Source organism: Salmo salar, chromosome ssa15 (genome assembly GCF_905237065.1).
Source record: "Salmo salar chromosome ssa15, Ssal_v3.1, whole genome shotgun sequence".
Classification (NCBI taxonomy): Eukaryota; Metazoa; Chordata; class Actinopteri; order Salmoniformes; family Salmonidae; genus Salmo; species Salmo salar.
The window spans coordinates 107,247,978-107,273,390 of record NC_059456.1 but is presented as its reverse complement, the minus strand read 5'-3'; the positions used below and the strand labels follow the sequence as shown (position 1 = coordinate 107,273,390).

At 47.0% G+C, this 25,413-nt stretch overlaps 1 protein-coding gene across 1 annotated transcript in view; it reads right to left on the bottom strand.

Moving 5' to 3' along the window:
* The window catches only part of abcd1 (ATP-binding cassette, sub-family D (ALD), member 1), a 34,723-nt gene extending 11,130 nt beyond the window's left edge, over positions 1-23,593 (bottom strand). The window contains exons 1-8 of the mRNA XM_045696557.1: positions 22,356-23,593; positions 21,871-22,100; positions 17,275-17,457; positions 16,893-17,024; positions 10,812-10,992; positions 5,581-5,723; positions 4,941-5,112; positions 3,438-3,532 (exon numbers count right to left, since the gene is read on the bottom strand). Coding sequence (XP_045552513.1) covers positions 3,438-3,532; positions 4,941-5,112; positions 5,581-5,723; positions 10,812-10,992; positions 16,893-17,024; positions 17,275-17,457; positions 21,871-22,100; positions 22,356-22,752 — 1,533 coding nt within the window. The 5' untranslated portion in view covers positions 22,753-23,593. The remainder of the gene's footprint in view (positions 1-3,437; positions 3,533-4,940; positions 5,113-5,580; positions 5,724-10,811; positions 10,993-16,892; positions 17,025-17,274; positions 17,458-21,870; positions 22,101-22,355) is intronic.
* Between the last annotated feature and the right edge of the window lie 1,820 nt (positions 23,594-25,413).

Sequence of the window (25,413 nt, the reverse complement as noted above, 5' to 3'; positions counted from 1 at the left end):
CTGTTGTATTCAGCATTTCACTGTAAGGTCTACTACACCTGTTGTATTCAGCATTTCACTGTAAGGTCTACTACACCTGTTGTATTCAGCATTTCACTGTGAGGTCTACTACACCTGTTGTATTCAGCATTTCACTGTAAGGTCTACTACACCTGTTGTATTCAGCATTTCACTGTAAGGTCTACTACACCTGTTGTATTCGGTGCACGTGACAAATAAACTTTGATCTGAACTAGAGAGAGGATAGGGTGCTCTTTGGGACTCACAACACCTGCTTTAAAAAAAAAACTGGCTAAAGATCAAAGAATTACGTTGCTCAACAACTGAAATATGTGACGCTAACAAGCTAACCCCAGGTTCTCTCAGCACAATGATCCCATGTGGTTTATATATTAACAAGCTAACCCCAGGTTCTCTCAGCACAATGATCCCATGTGGTTTATATACTAACAAGCTAACAAGCTAACCCCAGGTTCTCTCAGTCTCTCAGCACAATGATCCCATGTGGTTTTTATACTAACAAGCTAACCCCAGGTTCTCTCAGCACAATGATCCCATGTGGTTTATATACTAACAAGCTAACAAGCTAACCCCAGGTTCTCTCAGTCTCTCAGCACAATGATCCCATGTGGTTTATATATTAACAAGCTAACCCCAGGTTCTCTCAGCACAATGATCCCATGTGGTTTATATACTAACAAGCTAACAAGCTAACCCCAGGTTCTCTCAGCACAATGATCCCATGTGGTTTATATATTAACAAGCTAACCCCAGGTTCTCTCAGTCTCTCAGCACAATGATCCCATGTGGTTTATATATTAACAAGCTAACCCCAGGTTCTCTCAGTCTCTCAGCACAATGATCCCATGTGGTTTATATATTAACAAGCTAACCCCAGGTTCTCTCAGCACAATGATCCCATGTGGTTTTTATACTAACAAGCTAACCCCAGGTTCTCTCAGTCCCCCCCTGTTCCCTTCATAGTGCACTACATTTAAACCAGAGCCCTTATTGGGTACTGGTTAAAAGCAGTGCACTATATATATATATATAGGGAACAGGGTGACATTTGGTAGTGAACATAAATGTTTTGTATGCAGCTGCTGTTATCACTGTGTCAGACAAGAAGCCAGGCAAGGACACAGAGGAACTGGGGCAGCAGCAGCAGTCCCTATCTAGAACAGAACGTGTCCAGATTTACATATCTACTCTTCACGATAACATATCTATGCTCGTTTCCATGGGAGTTTAAAAAAAAAGTTTTGCTTGATCGTCGTTAGGATGGTATGCGTCTGTAACTAATGCCAGTCAAAAGTTTGGACACACCTACTCATTCAAAAAGGTATTTAGATTTACTATTTTCTACATTGTAGAATAATAGTGAAGACATCAAAACTATGAAATAACACATATGGAATCATGTAGTAAACCAAAAAAACAGTTACTGCTGGTATATTTTTATATTTGAGATTTTTCAAAGTAGCCACCCTTTGCCTTGATGACAGCTTTACACACTCTAGTAAGAAAAAAATTAAGAAAAATCCTTGAGTAGGTGTGTCCAAACCTTTGACTGGTAGTGTAGGTCTATAATGTCTTCATGCCATGTCTAAGTTGTTACGGCTGATATGGCTGAAACATTGTCCCCCTGTTGCCATGTCTAAGTTGTTACGGCTGATATGGCTGAAACATTGTCCCCCTGTTGCCATGTCTAAGTTGTTACGGCTGATATGGCTGAAACATTGTCCCCCTGTTGCCATGTCTAAGTTGTTACGGCTGATACATTGTTCCCCTGTTGCCATGTCTAAGTTGTTACGGCTGATACATTGTCCCCTGTTGCCGTGTCTAAGTTGTTACGGCTGATATGGCTGAAACATTGTTCCCCTGTTGCCATGTCTAAGTTGTTACGGCTGATACATTGTTCCCCTGTTGCCATGTCTAAGTTGTTACGGCTGATATGGCTGAAACATTGTTCCCCTGTTGCCGTGTCTAAGTTGTTACGGCTGATATGGCTGAAACATTGTTCCCCTGTTGCCGTGTCTAAGTTGTTACGGCTGATACATTGTTCCCCTGTTGCCATGTCTAAGTTGTTACGGCTGATACATTGTCCCCCTGTTGCCATGTCTAAGTTGTTACGGCTGATACATTGTTCCCCTGTTGCCATGTCTAAGTTGTTACGGCTGATACATTGTTCCCCTGTTGCCATGTCTAAGTTGTTACGGCTGATACATTGTTCCCCTGTTGCCCTGTTGCCGTCTTGGTTGGACCAGGGATCTTGAAAAATGGCATGTGTCCTCCAGCCACAGATTAAGGATGCTGATAGCTGGACTAGAAATCACCTTCAGAAAGAAAGGAGGAATATGCTTCATGTGATTCCGGGAAAATTGGCCCATAGTGGTTGTAGGTTCAATTCCCACCAGAGATCATATACTATAAAATGTACTGTTAGATGGTTTTGGATTAAAAAAAAAAAGAAAGTATCTGCTAAACAGCATATATTTTACGATGTGAAGAGTTGGGCTGTGTTTGTTATTTGTTGGTCGGTCTGTTTAGCCCCCCCCAACTTTGCTAAATTCCCCTTCTGATCGGTGTTCCGTTTCCCGTGCCTGCTCACTACTCCCATGCATCAGGTTCCCGCTCGGCCGCCTCACCATCTGTCTTCTGCCATGCTAGTGGATCGACACAAATCAAACGCAGCTGGTAATCCTGTTGTAGTGGGCATTGCCGAAATCAAAACCCAACCTTGATTTAGTCGTCGTTTTGACGGACTAAGATTCCAAACTTCGTTTTTTTTAGACATGACTGACTGAACAGAATTATCCTAGTTACTCTCTGTAGTCCATTTTGCCACTAGAATAAAAACGTAACAATCAGATGCAACATAGGACGTTTTTAAAAGGACTAGATTAGGTTTAGGGACAGTTGCTTATTAAAATATTTTATTAAATCAAAATGTTTATAATAATATTATAATACCTATCACATTACACATTTAGTAACGACAGGATGCCTTTGAAAGTTAATAAAAAACTTGTATGACTGACATTTTATCGATAGGAATGGGGAAAAAGACAGCGCCGACGACAGGTAACCAAAGACGACAGGTAACCAAAGACGTCAGGTAACCAAAGACGTCAGGTAACCAAATAAAGACAACACTTCTAAAACACTATTTTATATCTTGCAAATTCAGCAGACTCGCCCGCGGCACCGACTCGCCCGCGGCACCGACTCTCTTAATGTTTCAGCATCGTCTCAATGAAGAGATCTGCGTTCGACCATGTCACGTGTGACATACACGCGCAGGCAGAGCAGCCAATATCCACCGTCGTAGTACGGATGAAGCCTGAGCTGGAATGTGAAGCTAACTTGAAGCTGGTTAAACTTTAGATCTAGTGTGCTAAGCTGCGTTGATGGGGCCCGAGGTGTGTCTGTGTTACCTTGATGTTGAGGCTGGACACTACAACGTCTCCTGTTGGTGTGATGATGGGAAGGTTCTCACAGCTGATGCCCTTCTCCACGTCGATCACCTGACCTGCACACGCACAAAATGGGACAGTTCAGGACCCAGAATACACGCACACACAGAATACATACACAGTACCAGAATCCCCATTTCTAGCAATAACATTTTAACAAGCTGTCTCGGTCTGTACACAATTCCTGGAAGCTGGAAATGTCCCAGTTCTTCTATGGCCTCCATAGACACCAGACATGTCACCCATTGAGCATGTTTGGTATGCTCTGGATCGACGTGTATGACATCTTGTTCCAGTTCCCGCCCAATATCCAGTAACGTCGCACAGCCGTTGAAGAGGAGCGTGACGACATTCCACAGGACACAATCAACAGCCTGATCAACTGTATGCAAAGGAGATGTGTCGCGCTGCATGAGGCAAATGGTCACACCAGATACTGACTGGTTTTCTGATCCACACTCCTACCTTCTTTTGAAGGTATCTGTGACCAACAGATGCATAATCTGTATTCCTAGTCATGTGAAATCCATAGATTAAGGTCTAATGAATTTATTTCAATTGACCGATTTCCTTATATGAACTTTATTTTTGTTCAGTATAATAATCATATCGAAGTAAACTTGGGAGTCACGCGATGATATGGTGTCTGGCCCTCCCACTTCCGACTCGGGGAAAAAGTTTATTAGGCTACAGATGAAATCACTTTTGATGATGAACTTCACAGGGTGGTGAAACTCCGCAGTGATCTTGATGCTCCTTTACAATAAATACCGAGGGTCTTATTCTGGTGACACGATAAACGATGCTTGGCTGCCATTTGACCGATAGAAATATCATCCATAATGATCTCATCATGTAGTCTAGCCAACCCGCACAGCCTCCTCACGCTGTATCTACGAGCTGTTGGTTAGCGCACACATGCCGAGACCCGAGTAGGCACATTTGCTATTTAACAGTTTGTTGAAAAGGCGATGGAAAACACATGTAACTTTACATTTATATTCGGTACATGAACACTTAAGCGAAAAATTACACTGTGTGCACTACATCATCTCTCACAGGATGTAAAAAAATATATATAAAAAAAAAATAATACAAAAAAATAAAAAAATAAAAATAATTCGGCAACAAGTCCATTTGGAAGAAACACAACTGGGGCTAAAATATACATTGTAAAATATTCACATGAAAATCTGTCACCAAATTGGTAGGAAACCTCATTAGTGTGTTACAAAAATGTTAAGAAACCAATAAATACATTTACTCAATAAAATTCTCTTTTCCAAATTCTCTCTCAAAAAACGTTTGTATATTGTCCCATGCAACAATCTGTCATCTGAATTTTATAAAAACTAAAATAACGAACAAAAACTAATACAACCGCAGTTCGACTTTGAATACCACCTGTTAACAAAAAAAAAAAATAGCCTAGTGATTGGTTGAATTCCTTGTCAGTCAGTTTACCTCGTATCATGATTGGTCCCTCCACCCTCATGCCGTGCTGCACCAGCTGTGTTCCTCCCCCCGTCTGCTCATCCCCTCCCCCCGCAGAGCGACGGAACACGCCCGCACGCACGTCCTCGAACACAGTGAACATCTCGTGCACACGGGCTGTGTACCCAGCCAGCTCAGTCACCTGGACCGGGACAAAGGTTAAACTGTAAAATCACGGCAGGTGGTACCAGAGTTTATTAAAAGGGTTTATTATACATTTTAGATCATGATAAGAACAGTGGTTTCCCCAAAGACTCACTAGTTGTTAGTCCACTTTATCATGGTTCAAAACGAAAGGAAAGTAAAACATCCGTCCCAAATGGAACACTTTAACCCCTGTAACTATTCCCCAGGTTGTTGCTGTAAATGACAAAAGTGTTCAGTCAACTGAAAAAGGCTACTGCACTGTAAAGGGAATGGGGTGACACTTGGGACGCAATCAATAAATGAGAAGTCGAGAGCCTCAACTCCTCGATGGGGCTCATGATTCTCTCGACGGCGACGGGTTTAGGGCCTAGGGGTCGTTTCTATAGCCTCACCTCCTCGATGGGGCTCATGATTCTCTCGACGGTGAGGGGTTAGGGCCTAGGGGTCGTTTCTAAAGCCTCACCTCCTTGTAAGAGCTCATGATTCTCTCGACGGCGTCGGCAGCGGAGTTGAGGAGGTTCCTGGCGGTGGAGAAGGCCTGAGCCCTCTCACTCACTAGGTCCTCCTCTTTCAAATTCATGGCCAACTGCTTCACATCCTCGGAGTCTGAAAACATACAGAAGATACATATGCACTTCATAGCCCAGACATATGCACTTCATAGCCCAGACATATGCACTTCATAGTCCAGACATAAGCACTTCATAGCCCAGACATAAGCACTTCATAGCCCAGACATAAGCACTTCATAGCCCAGACATAAGCACTTCATAGCCCAGACATAAGCACTTCATAGCCCAGCACATTTGTAAGCCTGGTCGACGGCTTCACAGACTCAGTCTGATGGATCATCCCTGTTTATCATCCAAAGTCCAGAGGACGTCAGAGCCCATTTCATATGTGGGGGTGCCCATCAATCCAAAAGCTGTATGTTTAGTACTGTAATCTATCATTACTGTAAAACAGAGGAGACATATAGCTAGAGTATGTTTCAAAGCTGGACACTAGACGAGCCTACCAGCAGCTAGCTTTGGATGGAGACACAGGAGAGCTGGAGACGAGCCTACCAGCAGCTAGCTTTGGATGGAGACACAGGAGAGCTGGACACGACACGAGCCTACCAGCAGCTAGCTTTGGATGGAGACGCAGGAGAGCTGGACACGAGACGAGCCTACCAGCAGCTAGCTTTGGATGGAGACACAGGAGAGCTGGAGACGAGCCTACCAGCAGCTAGCTTTGGATGGAGACACAGGAGAGCTGGACACGACACGAGCCTACCAGCAGCTAGCTTTGGATGGAGACACAGGAGAGCTGGACACGACACGAGCCTACCAGCAGCTAGCTTTGGATGGAGACACAGGAGAGCTGGACACGACACGAGCCTACCAGCAGCTAGCTATGGATGGAGACACAGGAGAGCTGGACACGACACGAGCCTACCAGCAGCTAGCTTTGGATGGAGACACAGGAGAGCTGGACACGACACGAGCCTACCAGCAGCTAGCTTTGGATGGAGACACAGGAGAGCTGGACACGACACGAGCCTACCAGCAGCTAGCTTTGGATGGAGACACAGGAGAGCTGGAGACGAGCCTACCAGCAGCTAGCTTTGGATGGAGACACAGGAGAGCTGGAGACGAGCCTACCAGCAGCTAGCTTTGGATGGAGACACAGGAGAGCTGGAGACGAGCCTACCAGCAGCTAGCTTTGGATGGAGACACAGGAGAGCTGGACACGACACAAGCCTACCAGCAGCTAGCTTTGGATGGAGACACAGGAGAGCTGGACACGAGCCTACCAGCAGCTAGCTATGGATGGAGACACAGGAGAGCTGGACACGACACGAGCCTACCAGCAGCTAGCTATGGATGGAGACACAGGAGAGCTGGACACGACACGAGCCTACCAGCAGCTAGCTTTGGATGGAGACGCAGGAGAGCTGGACACGACACGAGCCTACCAGCAGCTAGCTTTGGATGGAGACGCAGGAGATGACCTGACCAACACACACGGGGCTTTTGAGGGCAACAAGGTTCCAGTTTAGAGTGTCCTCAGCAGTGGCCATATTTCAAAGCTACATGAACCTTGCTAGCAGGCATCACAGGGGTCCAGCCGTATCTGGAAGGATGACGTACTGATTTACAAGCCGGACCGTGGAAGAGCATAACTCTCAGCAGAGGAAAGTGCTGAGGCGCTTCGTGAAAGCAGGGCTGCGACCGCAGAGTGAGAAGTTCGTCACCCAGTGTTGAGTTCCTGAGGCTCTACGTTGACATCCTGACCCAGGGTAAGGTAAAGGCCATTAAGGAGACACCTTCTCCCCGGGAACAAATCTGAGCGTCAGTGGTTTTTGTTGCGTCTCAACTTAAACAACTGCTTCCTTCCAAGATAAAGCGACAGTGTTGGAGACCTTGCATCACCTACTGGGCCAGGCAGCTCCCTGGAGTTGGACTGACGATCACCAGGATGCCTATAAAGAGGCTAAGAGCTGCTGCAAGTAGATGGGCTCCTAGCCCCCTATGATGATAGAAAGCCCCTGTTACTGGTCTGTGAAGAGTCTCGATATGGGCTCTGAACCAGTTACTGGTCTGTGAAGAGTCTCCATATGGGCTCTGAAACCCTGTTACCGCCTTGAACCCATTGGAGTGGACAGCAAAGAAATGGTCTCGCCTTCACAGACTTTGCTGGTCCTTTCAAAGGAAAGACTTCATTGTAGTGGAGTCCCACTCAGCGGCTGGCAGTAGCATGGTTAGCTCGATGATTCCCCACTCAGCGGCTGGCAGTAGCATGGTTAGCTCGATGATTCCCCACTCAGCGGCTGGCAGTAGCATGGTTAGCTCGATGATTCCCCACTCAGCGGCTGGCAGTAGCATGGTTAGCTAGATGATTCCCACTCAGCGGCTGGCAGTAGCATGGTTAGCTCGATGATTCCCCACTCAGCGGCTAGCAGTAGCATGGTTAACTAGATGATTCCCCACTCAGCGGCTAGCAGTAGCATGGTTAGGTCGATGATTCCCCACTCAGCGGCTGGCAGTAGCATGGTTAGCTCGATGATTCCCCACTCAGCGGCTGGCAGTAGCATGGTTAGCTAGATGATTCCCCACTCAGCGGCTGGCAGTAGCATGGTTAGGTCGATGATTCCCCACTCAGCGGCTAGCAGTAGCATGGTTAGGTCGATGATTCCCCACTCAGCGGCTGGCAGTAGCATGGTTAGCTCGATGATTCCCCACTCAGCGGCTGGCAGTAGCATGGTTAGCTAGATGATTCCCCACTCAGCGGCTAGCAGTAGCATGGTTAGCGCGATGATTCCCCACTCAGCGGCTAGCAGTAGCATGGTTAGGTCGATGATTCCCCACTCAGCGGCTGGCAGTAGCATGGTTAGCTCGATGATACCCCACTCAGCGGCTGGCAGTAGCATGGTTAGCTAGATGATTCCCCACTCAGCGGCTAGCAGTAGCATGGTTAGCGCGATGATTCCCCACTCAGCGGCTAGCAGTAGCATGGTTAGCGCGATGATTCCCCACTCAGCGGCTAGCAGTAGCATGGTTAGGTCGATGATTCCCCACTCAGCGGCTGGCAGTAGCATGGTTAGCTCGATGATTCCCCACTCAGCGGCTGGCAGTAGCATGGTTAGCTAGATGATTCCCCACTCAGCGGCTCGCAGTAGCATGGTTAGCTAGATGATTCCCCACTCAGCGGCTAGCAGTAGCATGGTTAGGTCGATGATTCCCCACTCAGCGGCTGGCAGTAGCATGGTTAGCTCGATGATTCCCCACTCAGCGGCTGGCAGTAGCATGGTTAGCTAGATGATTCCCCACTCAGCGGCTAGCAGTAGCATGGTTAGCGCGATGATTCCCCACTCAGCGGCTAGCAGTAGCATGGTTAGCGCGATGATTCCCCACTCAGCGGCTGGCAGTAGCATGGTTAGCTAGATGATTCCCCACTCAGCGGCTAGCAGTAGCATGGTTAGCGCGATGATTCCCCACTCAGCGGCTAGCAGTAGCATGGTTAGCGCGATGATTCCCCACTCAGCGGCTAGCAGTAGCATGGTTAGCGCGATGATTCCCCACTCAGCGGCTGGCAGTAGCATGGTTAGCTCGATGATTCCCCACTCAGCGGCTAGCAGTAGCATGGTTAGCTAGATGATTCCCCACTCAGCGGCTGGCAGTAGCATGGTTAGCTCGATGATTCCCACTCAGCGGCTGGCAGTAGCATGGTTAGCTCGATGATTCCCACTCAGCGGCTGGCAGTAGCATGGTTAGCTCGATGATTCCCCACTCAGCGGCTAGCAGTAGCATGGTTAGCTCGATGATTCCCCACTCAGCGGCTAGCAGTAGCATGGTTAGCTCGATGATTCCCCACTCAGCGGCTGGCAGTAGCATGGTTAGCTCGATGATTCCCCACTCAGCGGCTAGCAGTAGCATGTTAGCTAGATGATTCCCCACTCAGCGGCTAGCAGTAGCATGGTTAGCTAGATGATTCCCCACTCAGCGGCTGGCAGTAGCATGGTTAGCTCGATGATTCCCACTCAGCTGCTGGCAGTAGCATGGTTAGCTCGATGATTCCCCACTCAGCGGCTGGCAGTAGCATGGTTAGCTAGATGATTCCCCACTCAGCGGCTGGCAGTAGCATGGTTAGCTCGATGATTCCCCACTCAGCGGCTAGCAGTAGCATGGTTAGCTCGATGATTCCCAATCAAGGCAAGTTAAGGAGCGCGCACCCTATGGGACTCCCAATCACGGCCGGATATGATACAGCCTGGATTCGAACCAGGGACTGTAGTGACGCCTCAAGCACTGAAATGCAGTGCTTTAGACCACTGCGCCATGGAGGAAATAGAAACGTAAGTTCAGGCTGCAACCATGTTATTGTTCTTTCACCATGTCCCATAGCACATTAAATAAGCCTGCACCTCCGCCAGATACCTGGTCAACGGCCTCGCCTCACCTCAGCGTCTACACAGACAGTGCGTACCCTACTTCTGACACCAGTGTAATGAAACGAGGGAGAAGCTCGAGGTGACTAGCGGGCTGCAAACCCTGAACGTAGCGGAGTGGAAGGCTGGTCGGCGGAGAAAGCGGAGGACCGGTTGATTGTAATGGCAAGTTATGAAACAACTGGAAACCATGTGTTTTACACAGTTCCCTTAATTCCATTCTCGCCATTAAAATGAACCCGTCCTCCAATTTAAAAGTCGCAAAGTCCTCCACTGGATCACAGACTGTAAGGTGTCCATCTCTTAGGGCACGGGTTGGCAACTAGATTCAGCCGCGGGCCGGTTTTTGTAAAAGCGGATGGTCGGGGAGCCAGAACGGGGTCATTAAAATACATAATTTTGAACTACTAGTGGAACATTAGTAAAACAACCATCTCGCCACATCTGGGAGAAACCCCGTGACTGGCCTCGCCACATCTGGGAGGAACCCCGTGACTGGCCTCGCCACATCTGGGAGGAACCCCGTGACTGGCCTCGCCACATCTGGGAGGAACCCCGTGACTGGCCTCGCCACATCTGGGAGGAACCCGTGACTGGTCTTACCACATCTGGAGTAACCCCGTGACTGGTCTTACCACATCTGGAGTAACCCCGTGACTGGTCTTACCACATCTGGAGAACCCCGTGACTGGTCTTACCACATCTGGAGAACCCCGTGACTGGTCTTACCACATCTGGAGTAACCCCGTGACTGGTCTTACCATATCTGGAGTACCCCGTGGCGGTGATGATTGGTACAGCCACCATGACGAGTCCCGAAGCGCTCCACAGGTATTTCATCAGGAACTGCTCCAGCATCACGTACCACAGACGCTTAAACAGGATCAGGTTGATCTGGGACGACAAGGAGCGGTAGGACCGCTGCAGCTGGGACATCTCCACCTAGTGGCAGGAGGACATATTCACATATAATATTATAGAAATAAGGCCTAAATAATAATATTGTAATTTAGCACACTTCCATCCCAAGCGCCTTAATGAGTGAGTACATAGTCTTTAGTATGGTATGGTATCGGATCGGATCCCTGAGGGAATTGAACCCACAACTAGTGTCGGTAATAGAGTCACCGCAACAGCCCACCGGCGGTCACGAGTCATGAAGGCAGTCAAATTCCACGTGAACGGTTTAGGTCACGGTAATTAGGCTTCTCCAAGCTCCGAGGCTGCTGATGGTCATTACTAGCCTACCAAACATGCTACCGGCCTGGTACTCAGGGCTCTATTGTACCTCTTACCACTGACATCAATGCAAACTAAAATCTAATTAAAACACTTCATGAGATCCCATGAGATCCATGTTGGGCAACATTAAGGCTATGCAATTGAGGGAGAAAACAGAGTGATGGCCTCTAATAAAAAGAGGATCAGCTTTCTATAGGCTAGGCCTACTATATTTATTTCTCAACTCTCCTAATATTAAGCACATTGTTTATCTTTACAACAGGAGTATATCCTACCTGGCTGGCATGAAAATAAACCACGGGGAAAAACATCCTCCATTCACTATTTAAGTGCATAGATGACATGTATTTTTTTTCCTGCTGACCCTGTTTCGATACAGGTGACATGATAATGGTCCATTCTAAATCATTTAGTCTATGAAAAGACAAGATTTAAATCAAGAATAGTTTGATGGGTAACAATATTAGCCCATCATTGGTTAATTATATATCATCACTTGTGAATGATGCCCAGCATAAGAAACAATGTCTTTTTTCCCCCCTAATCGTAGTCGCACACATCATGTAGCCTAGCCCATAGGCCTATATGTTTTAAATAAAAAGGTTTGTATGACAACTAAAGTTGAGAAATAACTTTAAATTTAAGCACATTAATCCGCTTTACAAGGGGTGTAGAGCCTAACTGGTGTATATACACCGTACGCAGTGAGTGAGTTTCCAGTTTGGAGAGGATGCTTTTTAAAATGGTGAAAATTCACTTTCTAATAAAAGCATTTGATCTATTTAACCAGGAAGGGCTCATTGACATTTGAAAATTGATTTTTTTTCCCCCAAGAGCGTCCTGGCCAAGATAGACTTCAGCATTTCAGTTCAGTCATATACAGCAGAGTAATTCATTAACATTACCAGTCAGATTTAGCCTTAGAAAACTTTAGGGTCATTCAGGTTATCAGACATAAAATGTTCAGACTTGGACTTCCTGAGGAGAAAAGAACACCTGTTTTGTAACTGCCTAAAAAAAATAAGCCAATCAGCATCAGAACATGATTTCCTTGTTTTAGTCCAGGCTAGATAACGGTCGTAAATAATACAAAACAGCTCCGAAGAAAACCATGGATTATCCCTCCCTTTAACTCTGAACCTGTGGAATGGGGCATCCCTCCCTTTAACTCTGAACCTGTGGAATGGGGCATCCCTCCCTTTAACTCTGAACCTGTGGAATGGGGCATCCCTCCCTTTAACTCTGAACCTGTGGAATGGGGCATCTCTCCCTTTAACTCTGAACCTGTGGAATGGGGCATCCCTCCCTTTAACCCTGAACCTGTGGAATGGGGCATCCCTCCCTTTAACCCTGAACCTGTGGAATGGGGCATCCCTCCCTTTAACCCTGAACCTGTGGAATGGGGCATCCCTCCCTTTAACCCTGAACCTGTGGAATGGGGCATCCCTCCCTTTAACCCTGAACCTGTGGAATGGGGCATCCCTCCCTTTAACCCTGAACCTGTGGAATGGGGCATCCCTCCCTTTAACTCTGAACCTGTGGAATGGGGCATCCCTCCCTTTAACCCTGAACCTGTGGAATGGGGCATCCCTCCCTTTAACCCTGAACCTGTGGAATGGGGCATCCCTCCCTTTAACTCTGAACCTGTGGAATGGGGCATCCCTCCCTTTAACCCTGAACCTGTGGAATGGGGCATGTTTGTTTACTATTTGGAAAATGCACATCAAGAATAAACTCAATCTTTCTCCGTTCAAGATTTTTTTTTTTTAAATAAACAAATTAAATTAAAATCAAGAAAGCCTGCTCATTAAAACTCTTAATTTCTCTTATGAATAAAGTGTCGGTTTGATGTAGGAACCTTAGTATTTCTAACAGCAACAACAGCACAATGGTCACTTAAATCCTTAACCACAGAATATTTATGTGGAACAATTGTCAACATCAAATCAAATCAGGATAGATTTCTCTGGACATTTGAGATTTGGGTCAAGTGGGTGAGTTAATCAACTGGGAAAGATTCATAGAATTACAAAACATTTTTAAATCAGACACCGGCTATAACCAACACCAGTTGAGATGTTGACCAATCAAGATCACTTCACTGTAAAGAAGTTTAGACATCAGGTTCATCAGAGAAGAACAAGATTACCGAGAGCAGGGTGGGGTCTATAACAGCCAATCAGATCACCGAGAGCAGGGTGGGGTCTATAACAGCCAATCAGATCACCGAGAGCAGGGTGGGGTCTATAACAGCCAATCAGATACAGAGAGCAGGGTGGGGTCTATAACAGCCAATCAGATCACCGAGAGCAGGGTGGGGTCTATAACAGCCAATCAGATACAGAGAGCAGGGTGGGGTCTATAACAGCCAATCAGATCACCGAGAGCAGGGTGGGGTCTATAACAGCCAATCAGATCACCGAGAGCAGGGTGGGGTCTATAACAGCCAATCAGATCACCGAGAGCAGGGTGGGGTCTATAACAGCCAATCAGATCACCGAGAGCAGGGTGGGGTCTATAACAGCCAATCAGATACAGAGAGCAGGGTGGGGTCTATAACAGCCAATCAGATACAGAGAGCAGGGTGGGGTCTATAACAGCCAATCAGATACAGAGAGCAGGGTGGGGTCTATAACAGCCAATCAGATCACCGAGAGCAGGGTGGGGTCTATAACAGCCAATCAGATCACCGAGAGCAGGGTGGGGTCTATAACAGCCAATCAGATCACCGAGAGCAAGGTGGGGTCTATAACAGCCAATCAGATCACCGAGAGCAGGGTGGGGTCTATAACAGCCAATCAGATACAGAGAGCAGGGTGGGGTCTATAACAGCCAATACAGATCACCGAGAGCAGGGTGGGGGTCTATAACAGCCAATCAGATCACAGAGAGCAGGGTGGGGTCTATAACAGCCAATACAGATACAGAGAGCAAGGGGGGGTCTATAACAGCCAATCAGATACAGAGAGCAGGGTGGGGTCTATAACAGCCAATCAGATACAGAGAGCAGGGGGTGGGTCTATAACAGCCAATCACAGATACAGAGAGCAGGGTGGGGGTCTATAACAGCCAATCACAGATACAGAGAGCAGGGTGGGGTCTATAACAGCCAATCACAGATACAGAGAGCAGGGGGTGGGTCTATAACAGCCAATCACAGATACAGAGAGCAGGGTGGGGATCTATAACAGCCAATCACAGATACAGAGAGCAGGGTGGGGATCTATAACAGCCAATCACAGATACAGAGAGCAGGGTGGGGGTCTATAACAGCCAATCACAGATACAGAGAGCAGGGTGGGGGTCTATAACAGCCAATCACAGATATAGAGAGCAGGGTGGGGATCTATAACAGCCAATCACAGTTATAGAGAGCAGGGTGGGGATCTATAACAGCCAATCACAGTTATAGAAGGGTCTCTCTATAACTGTGATTGGCTGTTATAGATCCCCACCCTGCTCTCAAAGCAATAAATTCCAACTGTTTACAAATACGTAGTTTCTTGTACTTCGGAGGATAGCAGATTGACATAGGCTTGTGCTTTTGCTGTTTGTTGGGCCTACTCATCTTGTTGGCTGACGAAAATTTTTAAAAATGTGGACAGTTGTCCCAATATGCACCTTGGAATTGGATAAGGACACGCGAGGTTGCGTCCCCGTTGTGTCGGTCTTTATTGTAGGCTGCGTGAAAGACCCGATCACGTGATGGAGCGCGCAGCACACAGGGAGAAGCGCACAACGGTTACTGGCCGCAAAATACATGGATTCTTTTTTTTTTAGGGTGCATTATGGCCACACAAAGGGTATGCCGCCGTGAAATTCTAGGCGTTATCAAGTGCTTGTCAAATTGCGAATGAGAGACTGATGAAGTGTGTACAGCCGTCGCAAAAAAACAAAAGTAGACCTCATGCCTTACAAGCTACTTTTTTCAAATCATCAATATAGTCGCATCACGCAGCCTTACAATGTATTAAAAAAAATCAACACATAGCTCAATGTTTGTAGAACAACTAAAGTTACATTAATAACTTATGACCTTGAGCAAGGCACTTAACCCTAATTGCTCCTGTAAGTCGCTCTAGATAACCGCGTCTGCAAAAATTACTACAACATAATGTAGTGCGTCACACAAGACCATTTAATGGGGTTTGTTAGGGTTGAACTGGCTATTTGTATGCATAACCTTTATAATATACTGGGGAAGCTATGCTAAGTACATAAACTACGAGTAAATCATCTGTTGAAGACAAGAACTACAACCGGCAACAGGAAGTGCGTCACGACGCTGGGATCAGCCTGCACGCCGACGACAGGAGGAGCAAGTTTAAACCACGCTCCTCCTCCCTCGGACAGGTCGGCATTGAGCGGGAAATATCTCTCAGTATAAAAGAGATAACAATAGAATGTGACGCTCTTCTCTGTTTTGCCCTGCGAGGTAAAACAGCGAGACCGTATATATACGAACAACACATTTACCACGCACGTGTTTGCATTAATTAAAGTACAGCTAAATCAGAAGTTACTATGTGCTGACTATTTTGTTCTGTTACCAGAAACGAACTGTCGCAACATTAACAGGTTGATGCGTGGCTCGGGTAAGAGTTAGCATTACAAACCAACACAGCTCCACACTAGAGAGTGTTGAAACAGAGGGGTTTAAAAACAAGCAGCATTTCACTGGTTTGATCCCGAGGTTCAGGTCGCAGGCTGACAACCCAAACGGCTCTGGTCATTTGGGACTAAGCCGTAGTCTCTGGACAGATTGACCAACGGGAGATTACGTTCTCTATTTCTACTTGGTCACATGACAGCCCCGGCCCGACCACCCGCCGAATCCCCCCCCGGCCCGACCACCCGCCGAATCCCCCCCCGGCCCGACCACCCGCCGAATCCCCCCCGGCCCGACCACCCGCCGAATCCCCCCGGCCCGACCACCCGCCGAATCCCCCGGCCCGACCACCCGCCGAATCCCCGGCCCGACCACCCAAACGCAGTAAAGAGGGTTCTCTTCACCACACAGAGAACATTATGAAAATCATAATGAATTATTATTTTTTTTTTCACTCAATGCAACATCTGGAATGCCTGACAGAGTCTCCTTCCCTGTCACTATTTCTTCAAGCGGAACACAATGAGAGGTAGAGACAGTCTGATCACGACTGCAGGATCCCAGAGCCACGATGAAAGGCAGAGATAGTTAAATAAATTAAATTTTAAAAAAAATCTGACTACGCAAGTCAGTTAAGAACAAATTCTTATTTACAATGACGGCCTACACCGGCCCAAACCCGGACGACGCTGGGCCAATTGTGCGCAACCCTATGGGGACTCCTAATCACGGCCCGGTTGTGATACAGCCTGGATTCGAACCAGGGTGTTTGTAGTGACGCCTCTAGCACTGAGATGCAGTGCCTTAGACCGCTGCGCCACTGGAGAGACTGATTGCGCCTGGCAGAGTCTTTCAACTGCCATAATATCTCTGAACTTTGAGCATTCTGCCATTGACAGAATGGTCAACGGTCATGTTTACCTTGTGTCCTCCGTAGAAGGCAGTATATATTAACTAGGTGTGTATGTATATGCCCAGGTGTGACAGTCACCTTGTGTCCTCCGTAGAAGGCGATCTCCTCTGAGTTGGCGATGATGCGTGAGTGCATGTACCTCAACTCCCCTTTCCTCCGGGCTTCTTCCACCACTAGCTTACCGAACCGCGGCGAGAACATCCTCAGAACCTTAAAGAGTGATAAAAGATATTTGCAACACACTTCTCAAAAACCCAACCAAAGTGCTCCAAAACAAAACCAAGTAATAACACAAGGTGGGTGAAAGAATTCACTGTATTCACTGTTTCCATCAGTGGAAATCATTTACAATTTGTTTTTTTGTTTTTGGTCAAAAACAAATGCTGAAAAAAAATCCCAATAAACCAAATATATAAAAAAATAAAAAGGTATTAAGACTAAATAAAGCACATAAAGAAACCTTGGCGGTGATCGCCACGACAACGCCGGCGATGACGGAGGGCCAGGTGGTGTTGGCTCCTTTAGACTCAGCCGTCCTGAGGAGGGTGTAACAGGTCACCACCACATCCAGACATGGCTTGGTCAGGTTGGAGTACAGGTGGGCCACAGAGCCAGCAAACATCACCATGTCTTCTGTCAGAGACTGGAGGAGAAGAATTATGACATTGTTCATTATATTACAGAGAACAGAACCATTTTTTTTTGTATTTTTGTTTATAACTCCAACCCCTTGAAACAGACAAGAGGGACAGAGCTGTCGCTTAGGGCACCAGGCCGCTAGGAATTCAGGTCAGGGTGTCAACTTACTGTTGAGAGTTAGAATACAAAATGTGCAAGTTCACCAAAAAAAAAATGTAAAGTTTGCTCCAGTTCTACCCCTTTTGCCATGGGGGGGGGGTTGAGATTTTTCAGTTAAAGCAAATTTCCTACAATTCTACTCATTTTGCCATGTTAATTAATGATATCAATGAGTGACTAACAATAAATAAAAACCATTAAAAAGGGGTCTACTTGCCATGTCAGTCACTAGCTAGCTTTCCTTCCGATTAGCTTGACATGTCAGTCACTAGCTAGGTTTCCATCCGATTAGCTTGCCATGTCAGTCACTAGCTAGCTTTCCTTCCGATTAGCTTGACATGTCAGTCACTAGCTAGGTTTCCTTCCAATTAGCTTGCCATGTCAGTCACTAGCTAGGTTTCCTTCCAATTAGCTTGCCATGTCAGTCACTAGCTAGGTTTCCATCCGATTAGCTTGCCATGTCAGTCACTAGCTAGGTTTCCATCCAATTAGCTTGCCATGTCAGTCACTAGCTAGGTTTCCATCCGATTAGCTTGCCATGTCAGTCACTAGCTAGCTTTCCATCCGATTAGCTTGACATGTCAGTCACTAGCTAGGTTTCCTTCCGATTAGCTTGACATGTCAGTCACTAGCTAGGTTTCCATCCGATTAGCTTGCCATGTCAGTCACTAGCTAGCTTTCCTTCCAATTAGCTTGCCATGTCAGTCACTAGCTAGCTTTCCATCCAATTAGCTTGCCATGTCAGTCACTAGCTAGGTTTCCATCCGATTAGCTTGCCATGTCAGTCACTAGCTAGGTTTCCATCCGATTAGCTTGACATGTCAGTCACTAGCTAGGTTTCCTTCCGATTAGCTTGACATGTCAGTCACTAGCTAGGTTTCCATCCGATTAGCTTGCCATGTCAGTCACTAGCTAGGTTTCCATCCGATTAGCTTGCCATGTCAGTCACTAGCTAGCTTTCCATCCGATTAGCTTGACATGTCAGTCACTAGCTAGCTTTCCATCCGATTAGCTTGCCATGTCAGTCACTAGCTAGGTTTCCATCCGATTAGCTTGCCATGTCAGTCACTAGCTAGGTTTCCATCCGATTAGCTTGCCATGTCAGTCACTAGCTAGCTTTAAATCCAATTAGCTTGCCATGTCAGTCACTAGCTAGGTTTCCATCCGATTAGCTTGCCATGTCAGTCACTAGCTAGCTTTCCATCCAATTAGCTTGCCATGTCAGTCACTAGCTAGCTTTCCATCCGATTAGCTTGCCATGTCAGTCACTAGCTAGGTTTCCATCCGATTAGCTTGCCATGTCAGTCACTAGCTAGGTTTCCATCCAATTAGCTTGCCATGTCAGTCACTAGCTAGCTTTCCTTCCAATTAGCTTGACATGTCAGTCACTAGCTAGCTTTCCATCCAATTAGCTTGACATGTCAGTCACTAGCTAGGTTTCCATCCGATTAGCTTGCCATGTCAGTCACTAGCTAGGTTTCTATCCAATTAGCTTGCCATGTCAGTCACTAGCTAGGTTTCCATCCGATTAGCTTGCCATGTCAGTCACTAGCTAGGTTTCCATCCAATTAGTTTGCCATGTCAGTCACTAGCTAGCTTTCCATCCAATTAGCTTGCCATGTCAGTCACTAGCTAGCTTTCCATCCAATTAGCTTGCCATGTCAGTCACTAGCTAGCTTTCCATCCAATTAGCTTGCCATGTCAGTCACTAGCTAGCTTTCCATCCGATTAGCTTGCCATGTCAGTCACTAGCTAGGTTTCCATCCGATTAGCTTGCCATGTCAGTCACTAGCTAGGTTTCCATCCAATTAGCTTGCCATGTCAGTCACTAGCTAGCTTTCCTTCCAATTAGCTTGACATGTCAGTCACTAGCTAGCTTTCCATCCAATTAGCTTGCCATGTCAGTCACTAGCTAGGTTTCCATCCGATTAGCTTGCCATGTCAGTCACTAGCTAGGTTTCCATCCAATTAGCTTGCCATGTCAGTCACTAGCTAGGTTTCCATCCGATTAGCTTGCCATGTCAGTCACTAGCTAGGTTTCCATCCGATTAGCTTGCCATGTCAGTCACTAGCTAGCTTTAAATCCAATTAGCTTGCCATGTCAGTCACTAGCTAGGTTTCCATCCAATAAGCTTGACATGTCAGTCACTAGCTAGGTTTCCATCCAATTAGCTTGCCATGTCAGTCACTAGCTAGCTTTCCATCCAATTAGCTTGCCATGTCAGTCACTAGCTAGCTTTCCATCCAATTAGCTTGCCATGTCAGTCACTAGCTAGGTTTCCATCCAATTAGCTTGCCATGTCAGTCACTAGCTAGGTTTCCATCCGATTAGCTTGCCATGTCAGTCACTAGCTAGGTTTCCATCCGATTAGCTTGCCATGTCAGTCACTAGCTAGCTTTCCATCCAATTAGCTTGCCATGTCAGTCACTAGCTAGCTTTCCATCCAATTAGCTTGCCATGTCAGTCACTAGCTAGCTTTCCATCCGATTGGCAAAAGATTTTAATGTGAATATTCTAAAATCTGTATAAAAACAAAATGTGCATTTTTCCCCCACAAGAAATGTTGCCATCAAATTGACTTGTTGCAGATAAAAGGCTGAGCGTGATGACGTAGTGCACATAAAAATACCTTTTGCGGTTAAATTCCCGAATAGAAAACAAAAAACATAGGCCTCCCGACTGGTGCAGTGGTCTAAGACACTGCATCGCAGTACTAACTGTGCCACTAGAGGTCCTGGTTCGAGTCCAGGCTCTGTTGCAGCCGACCGGGAGACCCACGGGGCAGCCCACAATTGGCCCAGCGTCGTCTGGGTTAGGGGAGGGTTTGGCCGGGCAGGGATATCCTTGTCCCATCGCGCTCTAGCAACTTCCGCAAGGTGTACGGTGTTTCCGTCAAAACATTGGTGCGACTGGCTTGCGGGTTAAGCGGCGTTATGTCAAGAAGCAGTGCGGCATGTTAGGGCCGTGTTTCGGAGGACGCACGGGTCTCGACCTTCACCTCTCCCAAGTCCGTACGGGAGCTGCAGCGATGAGACCAGACTTTAACTACTAATTGGATACCATGAAATTGGGGAGAAAAAGGGGTTAAAGTACACAACAAAAAAAGTCAATGGGTTTCCAATCGCATTTTACACTGATGATTCTCTCACCCAAAACAATATGGCGTTATTTAGCGAGTGTGGTATTGGCTGATGCGCTCTAGCCAACAGCTGGCAGATAGAGTGGGTATAACCTACATGACATTATGGACATTATTTTGAAAGGTCAAAAGGCAGTCAAGCATCAACGATCATGTCACCAAGTGCTGAAGGGTTTATGTGAGAGATTTTTTTTTGCGGTTGCAAAGACTTGGGCGCTACGTTTTTCGATTGACAGCGCATATATTTTTGTTAGCTAGCTAAATCAAGGGTGAGCTAATTAGGCCAGTTAGCTAGCTAAATCAAGGGTGAGCTAATTAGGCCAGTTAGCTAGCTAAATCAAGGGTAATTAGAGCTAATTAGGCCAGTTAGCTAGCTAAATCAAGGGTGAGCTAATTAGGCCAGTTAGCTAGCTAAATCAAGGGTAATTAGAGCTAATTATGCCAGTTAGCTAGCTAAATCAAGGGTGAGCTAATTAGGCCAGTTAGCTAGCTAAATCAAGGGTAATTAGAGCTAATTATGCCAGTTAGCTAGCTAAATCAAGGGTAATTAGAGCTAATTATGCCAGTTAGCTAGCTAAATCAAGGGTGAGCTAATTAGGCCAGTTAGCTAGCTAAATCAAGGGTAATTAGAGCTAATTAGGCCAGTTAGCTAGCTAAATCAAGGGTGAGGGGGGTGTGAGAAACATCTGCAGGAGCTCAGCCATCCACACGTGTAATTATCGACAAGGGAACATTTTCACCCTGTGAAATGTTGTAACAACATGACGTTAACCACAGTGTAATCAGAACAAATGGGGGAAACTATTTCACACTGGGAAGATTTGTTTTACATGACACAGGGAACGTGCCCAGGGGCCCTGACCTCCAGGGGGAGGGGGGGGGGGGGGGGGGTCCCCATTGATTTAGTTAGTCACTCTCACCCAGATATCATTCTTAACAAGGTATTAGTCATGCCAAAATTGCTGGAAATTAGCTTTAAAACTTCAACAACAACAAAAATCTGCCCCATAGAAAAATAAGTAGGACTGCATGAGGGGGGGGCAACCAAATCTTGCATAGGGCCCCCCCAAAAAAGGCTACAGCCAGCCCCCCCCCATCCCATCCCCACACACACACACCTGGTCTGGGTTGGCGAGGCGTCCGTCCATGTTGCTGACGCGGTAGTATGTTTGGTCACTGAAGTAGAGCTTATAGGCGTGGGTTACCAAGCGCGTGCGGAAGGCCAGTGCCAACTGTCCCTCCAGGTAACGGATAGCGCTGTTCACAAAGGTGGCCGGGACAGCAATCAGCAGCCATTTTGTCAACTCCCACACAAACGCCTGGGGGTCCTTCTTCACAATGGTCTTTACTGTAGGAGGAGGATAGAAATGTATTATTAGTCCACCGAATCTGCAAAGATGGATATTCTATTTTTTGTTCTGCTCCCAACAGCCTCAGACAACACAGTCACAGGGGTTAAGTGCCTTGCTCAAGAGCACAACAGCAGAAGCACGGTACATGGAATCTGAAAGCAGGTACCTGTCGGTACACAGTTCATCTACCCAGACCTGGGTGATTCGAACCAGCAACATTCAATGTTTGTCCTACCTACCTACCTACCTACCTATCATGCCATCCAGGCTGGCCACGTAGATAGAGAGGAAGGTTCTGGAGATGAGAGCCAGGGAGTGGAACCCTAGCAGAACCAACTCCTTACAGAACAGCTGGGGGAACATGATATGAAGCAGGTGACTTAGCCTCTTCAGAAACTCTTGGTTCACCGCTGGCGAGTTACTATTTATCTTCTTTCCTTGTTTCTCTGACCCCTCCTGTAGTAGCAGCACCCCGTTAGAGCTCAGGGGGACTTGGAGTGGTGTACCCCCAACTTTCTTCCTGAGTTTAGTCCATAAGTAAGGGTAGAGTTTCTTGATTCCATAGGCAGCGACGAGAAGGATAACGGCTTTCCTGGCATGGGATGTTTTCTTGAGCTGCTCGGGAAGCTTTTCATACATTACCAACATTTTTGATAGCTTGTTAGCTAGCGGTTTTAGTGCCGAATATAAAAAAAAAAGCAGAATGAAGCCAAATACAGCTGACTTCTCCCAACTGAAACACCTGTTAACGATGACCTCTCTTCTATATAGCTAGCAACTTTTTATAACTTTAAAAATAAAAAGTGCTTCTTACTGCTTATTCAATGCTAGTTTAGCTATTTTACATGAACGTTGCAAGCGTAACAAAAAAATGCAATAAACTATAACGTTCACTTAGCCAGCTAAAGCAACTATGAACCGACGTCTTTCACAGCAAAACAGAAATGCCGATAGACAGACCATCCATTGCATACGCAGTGCTACTGCTCGCTAACCTTAGCTAGCTAGGTTACCTCAGCTAGCTAGGTTACCTCGGCTAACAACCAGGAAACTACAAAGCTGTGATTCAGATGAACCTGCTCTCTACTACATAACGCTGACATCTAGCTATAATATTATATCCATACGAGAGGTATCTACAAAAAACGAACAACACTCACTGAAATGAAGGAAAAATAAAATACTTGTTAAGCTACTTAGCTAGCATGCTAACTTTAGCTGAAACTTTCTGTCTGCCTCAACTTCCATATCACTGGCTGGATATGAAGCTAGCTAGGAAGGTGACCTTCCGGGGGGGGGAAAAAACAAACAATCTCCCGACTTCGACAGTCAAAATGCTCTTAGTAATGTTTAACAATGTCTTGCATCAGATGCAAAAAAAAAAAGTGTTATCAAACATGGACTCCTCTTCTTCTATGACATAATGGATTGATTGGCACCGCTTATTTATAAAACTCAGTGATTGTCACAGATCTTCTTCTTCGGTGGGGTTTTAAGAGCAGACTACAACCTGAAAAGGAGTATTGCCGCCCACTACTGGATACAGGAAAAAAAAAAGGCAGAATCCAAAATTGAAAAGGGGAAAAACATCACTTTTAATAACTTCCTCAAACGTCCCGAAAAACATAATACAAAACCCCCCCAAAAAATCTGTCAGTCATTCAAATTCCCTCAGAGCATTGCACAGATCTGGGGACCTGAGAGGATGGAACTGCTCCAGCCAGTAATCTGTCCAGCAACAGGTGATCCATTATATTGGCCAGATACTCTAGTGGCCGCTCTAACAATGACCATGTTTACATGCGCACAGTATTCCGGATAGTAGCTCATATCCGTTCATATGTACTTTTGATATCCTGCTCATGAGTATCCCTGTAACAAGCTCCCTCACGACCCCAGGACAGCGGCGTCAATCACCACCTTCCGGAGACACCTGAAACCCCACCTCTTTAAGGAATACCTAGGATAGGATAAAGTAATCCTTCTAACCCCCCCTGACTGGAGAACAGCCAGCAACACTCCCCCTCCACCACCCTCCACCTTCACAAAGACTGGAGAACAGCCAGCAACACTCCCCCCACACCACCCTCCACCTTCACAAAGACTGGAGAACAGCCAGCAACACTCCCCCCACACCACCCTCCACCTTCACAAAGACTGGAGAACAGCCAGCAACACTCCCCCCCACACCACCCTCCACCTTCACAAAGACTGGAGAACAGCCAGCAACACTCCCCCCACACCACCCTCCACCTTCACAAAGACTGGAGAACAGCCAGCAACACTCCCCCCCACACCACCCTCCACCTTCACAAAGACTGGAGAACAGCCAGCAACACTCCCCCTCCACCACCCTCCACCTTCACAAAGACTGGAGAACAGCCAGCAACACTCCCCCCACACCACCCTCCACCTTCACAAAGACTGGAGAACAGCCAGCAACACTCCCCCTCCACCACCCTCCACCTTCACAAAGACTGGAGAACAGCCAGCAACACTCCCCCCACACCACCCTCCACCTTCACAAAGACTGGAGAACAGCCAGCAACACTCCCCCCACACCACCCTCCACCTTCACAAAGACTGGAGAACAGCCAGCAACACTCCCCCTCCACCACCCTCCACCTTCACAAAGACTGGAGAACAGCCAGCAACACTCCCCCCCACACCACCCTCCACCTTCACAAAGACTGGAGAACAGCCAGCAACACTCCCCCCACACCACCCTCCACCTTCACAAAGACTGGAGAACAGCCAGCAACACTCCCCCTCCACCACCCTCCACCTTCACAAAGACTGGAGAACAGCCAGCAACACTCCCCCCACACCACCCTCCACCACTTCTCTCCTAGGAACTGCATGCAGATACACTGAGCTGTGCCCAAGCCATACAGAGTAAAAGAGGCCCCACACCGAGTTTGGAGCATCTCTGGCCACACACTGCTCTCCAGACCACCCTCTTCAATTCCCCCTAAAACCTCCTTCCCCACGCTACCAGATCCCTCAGCGCAGCTCAACCAGACCCGGGCCAGCCTCAGCGCAGGTCAACCAGACCCGGGCCAGCCTCAGCGCAGGTCAACCAGACCCGGGCCAGCCTCAGCGCAGGTCAACCAGACCCGGGCCAGCCTCAGCGCAGGTCAACCAGACCCGGGCCAGCCTCAGCGCAGGTCAACCAGACCCGGCCCTCCTCAGAGTTTTCATACCTGAACTGCACCTTTATTTGCCAAGGTAGAGTACATGATCAGTGAATATATTAAAATGTACAGGCTACAATGTGGGGATCTCATGCATGGAAATAACTACATGTAT